The sequence below is a fragment of the Priapulus caudatus genome, unplaced genomic scaffold (assembly GCF_000485595.1).
Source record: "Priapulus caudatus unplaced genomic scaffold, Priapulus_caudatus-5.0.1 Scaffold162, whole genome shotgun sequence".
Taxonomy (NCBI): Eukaryota; Metazoa; Priapulida; class Priapulimorpha; order Priapulimorphida; family Priapulidae; genus Priapulus; species Priapulus caudatus.
The window spans coordinates 97,529-107,845 of NW_014577223.1; the positions used below are offsets into that span (position 1 = coordinate 97,529).

General features: G+C 39.8%; 1 protein-coding gene across 2 annotated transcripts in view; it reads right to left on the bottom strand.

Annotated features, from left to right (window-relative positions):
* The window catches only part of LOC106806465 (autophagy-related protein 2 homolog B-like), a 31,336-nt gene extending 21,497 nt beyond the window's left edge, over nt 1-9,839 (bottom strand). For both annotated transcript variants that reach the window (XM_014808404.1, XM_014808403.1), the window contains exons 1-12: nt 9,589-9,839; nt 6,351-6,519; nt 5,716-5,871; nt 5,071-5,173; nt 4,690-4,897; nt 3,116-3,259; nt 2,724-2,820; nt 2,370-2,522; nt 1,919-2,038; nt 1,249-1,359; nt 758-871; nt 5-167 (exon numbers count right to left, since the gene is read on the bottom strand). In XM_014808404.1, coding sequence (XP_014663890.1) covers nt 5-167; nt 758-871; nt 1,249-1,359; nt 1,919-2,038; nt 2,370-2,522; nt 2,724-2,820; nt 3,116-3,259; nt 4,690-4,897; nt 5,071-5,173; nt 5,716-5,871; nt 6,351-6,519; nt 9,589-9,756 — 1,706 coding nt within the window. In that variant the 5' untranslated portion in view covers nt 9,757-9,839. The remainder of the gene's footprint in view (nt 1-4; nt 168-757; nt 872-1,248; nt 1,360-1,918; nt 2,039-2,369; nt 2,523-2,723; nt 2,821-3,115; nt 3,260-4,689; nt 4,898-5,070; nt 5,174-5,715; nt 5,872-6,350; nt 6,520-9,588) is intronic.
* Between the last annotated feature and the right edge of the window lie 478 nt (nt 9,840-10,317).

Below are 10,317 nucleotides of genomic sequence, written 5' to 3' on the forward strand. Positions count from 1 at the left end.
TCACCGCAAGTGATCCGCCGAGCAGGCGCGTGCAAAATCCTCCCTAAGGAGGTGCAGTTGATGAGTGTAACCGGCGACACTTATGCCCATCACAGCTTCAAAGAATGCATCTGCTAGTCGCTTCTGCTTCTCATCCATGCAGCCTGTGGAAGATGCCTTTCTCTCTGCTGGAATCGTCAACGTGTAACAAACACATCGTCAATATGCGCACCAGTAAGGAGCTGCGCAGGGAATAAGGCACAGAGCAGTAGACCATCAGTATGCTGCTCAGGAGCCCGTTGTCAGAAACAAAATTAGTCCTAGCATCAGTATTAACATTAACATTTTATCAGAGCCAGTTTTTTTTCGTAAAGTTTTGAGGAAATATGGTAGGATTTTTTTATTCTCGTAACTTTACAACGCTTCTGTCAACAGTCTAAGAGAAAACGGCCATGTTAATACTAATGTTAAGACTAATTTTGTTTCTGACAATGGGCCCCAGAATTGCTGCTTTATTTGCCTAAGTGGTAGTTAACAATGGTAGCAAGTATAAGGCATGGAACAGTTTTCTATATATGACAGTCACACACTCAGAGGCAGTCTTCACCATAAACATGATAACCTCTTTGATGATGATTAACATTATTTCCATGCCATTTGACATTTGTCTTGTAATTACAATGTAGTTCTGTCTGTGTATGCTGATCGCCGATCTAAAAAAAAGAACCAGCAATGTTCCTATCAATTACAGTTATCCGGTATTGCATGCAAAACTCACCTGAGAGAGAGCTTGACGCTGGATCTTCATGCAGTACCGTAACGGACAGACAGCTAATCGTGACCTTGTATCGGGTGAGGTCAGCGGCGGGATCATCGATGCTCCCATGCTTACCTGCAGGGCAAGAAATATACGTCGTATAACAGGTTTTTATTGTAATTAGGTATATATAAAAGTTTATAGAGATATAGAAAGTGCAAGCTAGAAAAATATACTAAACGTTTCGCTAGCAACACGTGTGCAGTACACTAGTCAAATAGTTTAGAAAATAGAAAATGCCATCTAATGTTAAGAGCCAGTCAAATACAAACAGTAAAATGCAAAACAAAGTAAGCAAACAGGCAATACTATGTCCTACAAAGACTATCAACTGACTTCAAGAACAGATCAGACGGTGGTAGGCAAGCTTGGCCACATAGACACAAATACAGTCAACATATCCACAAAGTTCAGGTTTAATAAAACGTCTATATGATGTTCATAGAAAATACCTTTCTGTTTAACAGAGTGATGTCTGATGTTGTGTGCTACTGGTTTCGCTGGCACTGCACGGAAGGGCGAAGACAGCTTACCTCCAGTGTAAAAGTAGTTCCCATACGGAACTGAAAATGTATACAGTGAAGCCTGTGTTAACTGTCACCTCTATTAAATGGACAACTGTATACAATACACGAGCCGCAGAGCGTCTGGGCTCGTCTGAGGTCTGTTGCTACGGTTATAAACATAACATTTAAGTCGTGCGTAGTGACACCTTTGTTAGGCGCAGATATGCAGATACGCAGTTTACACATCATTTCAGCAACCTTTTGCATTCTGCATATCTCCCAAATCCCATTAGTTGATACAAATCGCGTGCCTGAAACTCGTGTTTTATGGTGCATTGTGACCCTAACCCTAACCCTATTAACAAAACAAAACAAATTAATTGTTGTAAATATTATTTGTTGTTGTTAAATTGTTGTAAATAAATCATGTAAATATTTGCGTTAACCCTTTCACTGCGGGTCCCGGCCGTGGCCGGGACATCGTGCATGACTTGATATGTGGGACCCTATATTGGAACAAAATAGTTAAATGGATAAAGATAGAAAAATACAGAAAACAGGTAAATAATAAAAAATCATAGAGCTAGCAGTAGGGTGGAACGTGCTAGATACTCACCTGAGGTGTCACTCTTTGCAGTGCTCGTGGTGCTGATGTCACTAGAGATGCTAGACACCATGCTCTCCACTCCCACGGTAGTCATCTGCTCTGACACAGGGAAATAATCCTCGTCAAAGTCTGAAACAAAGAATTACAGAGATAACCCAGCTTTGTATTGCAACCGCAAGCCGTGAGAATAGGTTAACATCATGTTGACACCTCATAGATTTATGTAAGACGTCTGTGTGCATGCATGCATACCCTTCACTCTTTCTTGGGGTCTCACGTTAGAAACATATACTCGCAAAAAAAACGAAGTTATACTATAGGAAGAAATAAATAGGGCAACCGTAAGCCTACGAATAAATTATTCGGTCACGAAAGTGACTTTTGTAATGCAACGATTTTGGAACACAAGGCTGTCAACAAATTCAAGCTGAGGGTATCATTGAATGTCAGAGCTGCTCACCTAGATGTGCTGTGACCAGGTCTTGCTCAGGCCTCCTGCTGGTGTGCACACCACGGATCTGCTTCTGCAGATCACTCTCTATCTTCTGGTAATCAGCGGCTTGCATAGGTTTGTTTCTTGCCTGATGACTAACATTACTGCTGTCCTCCGTCTCTGTGGCAGAAATAAAAACAACAACAAGTGAAACAAAAGTTTCACTAACTGTATTAGTATTGGTTGCAACAATGATTATATCAGTAACAGTGAAAACAGTAAGTGTATATTTATAACTAATAATTATTAATAAATAAATCTCTGAGAAGTAAACGCATTATTCTGACTTTTTTAATGATCTCAACGACTAACATACTTCACCTGGAAAAATGAGTCCACTTAGCATGCCTGCAAGAATGTGGACTTGTCTTGGTGAGAGAAAAAAGTTTGCATAACCAAGGAATCCATCGAGCTCAAACTGCAAAATCATTTGTTGAAAGATATAGTAAGCAACCTTGTTAAATACCTAAACTCATACAATGTGCCTGTAGTGTATAGAGTTTGACACTGTTGCCATATCAATCCATTGCTTTGCTAACATGCCTAAAGTTGTTGGATATTCCTTTTAATTTCTTTGTGCAATTGTAGTACCAGTAAAGGAAATATTGTTGATTTAGGTTTGGTTCCATTTCTATGGTTTGCATGTTATATGTAATATTTAACATACAATTACAGAAACATGACGATTCCACTCCGTGAAACAGTCTATTTACCTTTGGTCCAGAGACTGCGTCATTTTGTTTCAATTTCACTTTGACTTCATGTTTGCCAGAAAATTTGCCAATGACGATGGGGTTAGACTGAAATGTGCTTGTCGTAGGTGGTGAATCACTCTCTCTTGGCTGTATCAAAGTGTCCTGTGGATACAAATAGCACTATGGGAGTCAGCCAGCTGGAGTCAATATACAATATACAACACGCAGCTATGCAGTCTTTACCAAGTTTGCTGATAGAGACAGTTGCATATAGAATTATAGACACGAGTATTATAAGATAACTACAATGCTTAAAATGTTGAAAACCCTGTAAACAATAATAGATCACGACTTTTCTGGCACTTGCTTTTGATATGCTAAGTCTACTTAATTGTAGACTAGTTATTTATTAAAGGGATAGTAGACTCTAGGATTTTACTGCATACAACTGTACTTACTGTATAACAAATCGTCTATACCCACACGTACTTGTTACCAGATACCTAATTTAATTGTTATAATAAATTATACATCAACGCTACGAAATCTGAACGGCGCCATTGACCGCAATGCTGCTGCCACCCTGAAAAAGTTGCGCATTTGCCAATTTATTTTGCACGTTACAGACCGAGGGCTAATCACAAAGTGCAATTATATTTATAGCTAAATGCTATTTAACCGAACGATATTCATTTTAGGGCAAATTTATCCATATTATAACTGAAACTATATGTCGTTAATAAGACATTACAATCCTTTTGCTTTTAAATTAATGAATAAGAAACACCCTCAGTCTGTAGCCCTTGGCTGAAAAGTCGTTTTGCGCAACTTATCAGATCGTGCGCTTTGAGTGGCGCCACCATCGTTGTAATCAAACTGGTTACTGTAGTCATTAGTTTTAAAACATTTTCTAATGGTGATTGAACCATGAAACTTTTTATGTAGCGTAATTTTAACCTACATTAACTGAAAATAACCCTAGAACCTAGAGTAAACGATGCCTTTAAGCAAAACTCAAAATTGAACAAAATCTAATACACAATCCATTGTGTTACAAATGCATTAGTCACACATTAAGTAATAATCAATAAAGAACAAAACTGAATATGTAATCCATTTTGTTAAATAACTTCATTTTTCTATTAGCTATGATCCCATTGAGAGTTCGTGTGCACCACGTTTCAAGTTTTGATAAAACATTAATGGATTTATAGTTTTCAATAAGCCATGATTTCCTTGACAACATTTTTGAAAAGACATGAAGCAGTCGACTGTTGCCAACCATACCAATATAACATTATAAACATTAATCTATTGCTTAGCAAGTACTAAACACAAGGGAAAGTTGTCAGTGTGTGAACTGCGTGAAGGTGAATTCTGCTAACATAAATTATGATGTCATCTCTTTAATTACAATAATTTCAATTTATCTATCCCAATACTAATTTCACACTAAAACCTATGTGTGGCTAGTAAGAAAAGCAGGACAGGCTAAGACCGTCAGTGGAGGAAATCTTTAGTGCAGGCCCTTTGTTTTTTTAGGGATCAAGGTAAGAGGGTAGCTGGCCAGACCCGACAACTTGGCTACTCACGGTAGGTGACTCTGGGGCAGACATGAACAAGTCCATGCTTGAAGAACCTCGGGAGTGCGTCCTAGCATATGCTGGAAACTCATCACAAAACACAGTCAGGCCGAACACCTGCAGCACCTTCGTAACAAAGATGGGTGTCTCGTGTACAGTCTTCGACAGGTCGGAGTTGCCACTCAGCTCACTACCTGCCTCATCGAAATATTCGATCCTGAAGTGAAAGGGTAGCATAGTAAGATTCGACAGTTCATGTGCAACTCAACGTACGCCCGCCAGTTGAATTTTTGCTGCGGCCACTTTATATGTGACATGCATGCTTTCTACAACTAACTATTCTGAATAGTAGGTTACAGCAACCGTGTCCTTTACTTGCATCTTTCCCACCTGTCAATCCTAAGCTCCAATCCCACTCCAGACTTGCATTCTTTTGGCACATGTTCCAACCGCACTATCACATCTAAGAATGTCACTCTGATTCTTGAAAGCACTGAAATGTTTTTGCATTGTGTACAGTATAATTGGATGTGTATTTTTCATAACTAAATGAAAATGTGACTGAATAATAAATGATACTGGGAAATCAATGTTAACCTTTCACTGCTCAGAGAATAAACCTCTCGGTAGGCTACAGGAATGCTGGCAAGTTTCTGTTAATCACTCGCCCAGCAAAGACTTAGAAGGCCAGCTGGTCAGGCAACCAATATTGCTACTTCACACACTGTACATACATGTATGTAACCTATCATATTACACTGGCACTAAGTGGAGCAAAGAATGAATGATAGGACGTATGGGCATAATAATAGTGCTACAGCTGAAACTGATAATTATACTTAATACTTAAGCTCTATTACTTAATCATAATAACTAATAGCTAACAGTCATAAGATGAAAGGAGACTGATTAAACATTAGCCAAAGGCCACCATATGACCAATGTGAGAGTAAACCTGGATCACTCTCCAGCCTAGACCTAGCTAGATCTACAGTCATCAGGACACCATGTACACTCGCGAAACACGTGTCTCACCTGATTCAATTGTCTGAGCAAAAGACTCGAGGCCCTCAAAGGGCTGCGCAAACTCCAGCTCCTCCGCTTCCTCGTTAGTTATGTCTTGACGAAGGCACTCCTGCGCCAATTGCATGCTGGTGGTCATACTACTCACCATGGACTCGAACATTGCCACTGGAAATCAGTATTACCACTATATCACAAACACACATATATGTTGAACACATAATGCCACCATGCCATTAATTGTGGCAAAGATGTAATTTTTACGGTGTGCTGCTAGATGGCAGCAATAAGTAACATAAGTTAAAATGAGTAATCTGCTTGCTGATCATTAGTTTCTACGTACCAAAAGTTAGTACATGCTAAATACAGATCTAATATAGATGTATGTATGTTTAATGCCTCGATGTATACCAGCTGAAAAATCATGCGATCAACAACCTTTAAACGTACTTTATACGCAGAAACCTTTCCATGCATGCTCTTGTACTATTTCTACCCACATATGACAACAGCATTGTGCTTTGCATGTTCTAATGACAACCCTACAACTTTTCTATACGTTTCTATAGTTAATTAAATCGGGCAGGGTCATGCCATTAAATTTACAATAGACGAATGAGCTTTCTAAATAGAAAAAAATATTTCACCATCATCTAATCGCTGCTTGGGCTGAACGGTGAACTCCAGCCCCGATATTTCCACAACAGAGCTCTCTATCAGCAAAGCAGACCATGGTATAACGACGGATATGCTGCCTACAAAACCATCAATGATTTCTAGAGGCAAGTTGGCCGTCTCCAGCAACTCATTCAGTGCCTGTAAATTAATCAAACATATTACACTTAATGACATTGACCAAAGTTTAAATAAGCGACATAAGCCGATTTCTTCAGCAACTGCCAAGTATTAGCTACAGTATTCTACACTGTTATATTGTTGTTCACAGTCCCCTAAAGGGGGGCTTATGTCGGGCTTGCAAGCCGACTTGACTGGAAGCAACTGGATTTCGAGCAACAGGAAGCGATCGGCAGTGACTAGTTGCGTCCAGTTGCCCACTGTTCTATTCCGAGCAACTAGTGGCGGCCAGTCGCAGGCAGTCGCGTCGCAGTCAACCGACCTAAGCACTGTAGTCACAGTGAATTGCAGCCAGTTGCTTCCAGTCGAGTCGGCTCGCAAGCTCCCCTTAAGTGTTACTGTTACCAATCATCCATCTAAAATTGATGAATACCTTTACTTCTGTGCTCCCATTATAATTGTGCATGTCATTATTTTTCATTACAAAATGTTTGTAACACACGCGTTTATACTGTACTATAAATTTGTGCATGCCATCATTTTTTAACCCATAATAGCTAGATTTGAGTACACTTGGCATGTGTGGAGTATATATGTGGAGATATGTGTGGAGTAGTAGTAGCAGATTGATGTTAAATAAAAACATTTTTATTGACCTCGGCATGACACACGCTGCATGATCACCATCATGTGATCATGCACTAGCTACAACGTAGCCCACGGGCAATTTCAGTGGACGCATACACGTGACACAAGATATGGGCCACTGCCTGGCAAAAATAAACATTCCAAAACAGTAGGAAAGCCAAGAGGGGTCATATAATACTAACACTGTATCTCGAACAAAAACTGATTATGTTGCACATATATAGCCCTAAATATCTGAAAACTAAAATGAATATCTAAATAACTGAATATCCCCATGAATCATGGCACGATATAGGATAAATCAAATTACAATATTTCACCTTCCAATGTCAATGAAGACAATGACAAGTAGGGGCCTAGGCCTAGCCAGTAATGAGTAATGGGTAAACTGGCATATAAGAAAATTCACTGCCACTGTTACTGAGTAAGGCATATGGGTATGGTGATTAGCATGTAAAACTAAGCATTTATAAACACTTCTACTACAAGTTCTGCTACTGCTACTGCTACTGCTACAAGCTCCAACTGCTACTGCTACAAGTTCTACTACAAGTTCTACTACAACTACAACTTACAAGTTCTAGTACTACTACTAGTTCTACTAGACCGAATAATTCTGTCCCATATAACCTTTTTTATATTTTGGTGAGGGTTATATTGGGGACCAATATAACCCTCACCAAAATATAACAAGAGCCGCAGAGCGTCTGGGCTCATCTGAGGTCTGTTGCTAGGTTGATAAACGTAACATTTAAGTTGCTGCGTAGTGACACCTTTGTTAGGCGCAGATATGCAGATACGCATTGCGTACACATCCTTTCAGCAACCTTCTGCATTCTGCATAACTCCCAAATCCCAATGTGTGATACAATCGCCGTGCCTGAAACTAATGTTTTATGGTGCATTGTGACCCTAACCCTATTAAAACAAAAACAAAACAGGTAGGCCAGGGATTAGTGGACGAATAAGCTCAAGAACGTACACATTTGCGTCTATATTGGTGCCAAAATTTGATGAGAAAATTAAGTCTGGGAAATCCACAGCCTCACTCCTGGGTAATTATTTGAAGCTAGTGACTATTCCAACTATTCATAATGTACACTACAGAATCTCATATATAACTCATCTCATTATCTCCTAAGTAAGCATTGTTCAAGTAAGAGTTATGTGTGGAATTTCACTGTAAAATGGGAGCGTTCCACAACCACAGGTACTCGCCAACGCAGTTGAGAAACAAATCAATGTTTAACCCTCCTACAGGCTGCAATAGAGAGCTGCCACCTGTACCTAATTAACGCCAGGCAAAAACTACACCATTACTATCACCACTACATGCACTGGCAGTGGCCACTGGCAGTGGCATATTAAAACACACTGACAGTACAGAATGCCATAGAAATTATACGATTTAAGGAGCATAAACCTTCTTCAAGCAAATTTAGCTTTGAAATTTCACTGAGACATTGTAGCCTCATACATCCAGGCATGTATAGATTCTACTAGCAAACCCAGCAGTCAAATTCTTTCTAACACAGTAACAGTTAACAATCCATGTTTAAATCCCTCCTCTTGAGGGGTCAAAAGGTTATCAGACACTTACTCTTCGACCGTCAGTGGAAAGCACATTTCATGGTCCTTTCAATAAAGCCATAAAAATGGTAGGTCACCGATGAAACAAAAAAGTTTTCCAATTGCTCCGTCAGACCATGTCCTCAGAAAATGTCTAAAATCTGCCCTGTGCCCTTTGACTGTGACCTCCAATTTCGGCACAGTGATGGCTTTTCCTACCATGATGCTATACACCGACTTTCACAAGCCTAGGTCGAGCCGTTAGATTTGTGCCGCAATTCTGCATTTCCTTCCTATACCTTAAGTTAAGGAGTGAATGTTCCCCTTATTTTACACCTCTTGACCTTTGACCTTTGACTTGACCCCAGCTTCGACATCCCAACTCGTTTTCGGATTACCCCCCACGTCCCGAATATCGTGACCGTACGTCGAGCGGTTAAGATTTGTGCCCAACTGTTGACGCGCACGGACGCACGGACGGACCACGGACGCACGGACGATCATGCGATTCTACAAGCTGCATCTGACTATGTCAGATGAGCTAAAAAAGGTTATATGGGACAGAATTATTCGGTCTACTAGTTCTACGGGTACAAGTAGCGTTTACACACCCATGTCGTGAGTTTGGTTAGGGTTAGGTTAGGGTTAGGGTTTTTAAACCTGGGGTTGTCAAATAGGAATGGGCCGTTCTACGTACTGTGCTGAGGCAATTTTTAGTAAATCCACGATGGCACTTCAACTCACAGTCACTGCTACATATGATACATGATTACTTATTTAATATGGAGCATAATTCACAATTCGTAATAAAAATAATTATCTCACACTTTATACATAAATAGTAATAGAATGATTTTAAATCAATGTACTCACGTCAACATCCAGCTGCAATTCTTTGATTGTGCCCGTGCCATTGTATAAGTCAATACTCAACTGATTCAAGCTCAGCTTTTCCTGTAGAAACTGACCCAAATAACGTTGCAGTAAATATCTGCAGGCTCTTTTCTTTATTGAGTCTGTCCATGGAAAGTACCAAGGCATTATATTTGCTATACGAACAGATGCAAGTATAATACCTGAAAGCTACAAAATGTAAACAGATTCATCTGTGTAAGATCGTCATCGATCGGAACGTATCGTATAGTATCGTACGTAGCGTAGCGTCAGAATTTCAGCTGGCGTAACCGAATAATCACATTATATTACACCGCACTGTTCGATGCAATAAAATAACCTTGGGCCACACATAGAAATCTATATACTAACAAGTGCTATATATAAAGTATATATATATATAAACATCATTTTATATAAACTATATATGTTAGTATAATATAGATATCTATGGGGCCACACACTGACACATATGTATACGCGCCGCTCGCACGCATGCCGCACACACCGCACGCGCGCGGGGTTTTAGCAGGATATAGCTCACATATTAAACACATGTGGAACTTTCTAATATCTTCTTAGATGAATTAGAGTGCGTGACACCCTGGCTTAGGTGACACTAGCGTGCGTATGTATAGGGCTTTACTCCACGGTGTCCCGCATGCGGGACCATACCTACCACAATGAAATCCAGTCTTATTGCTCTGC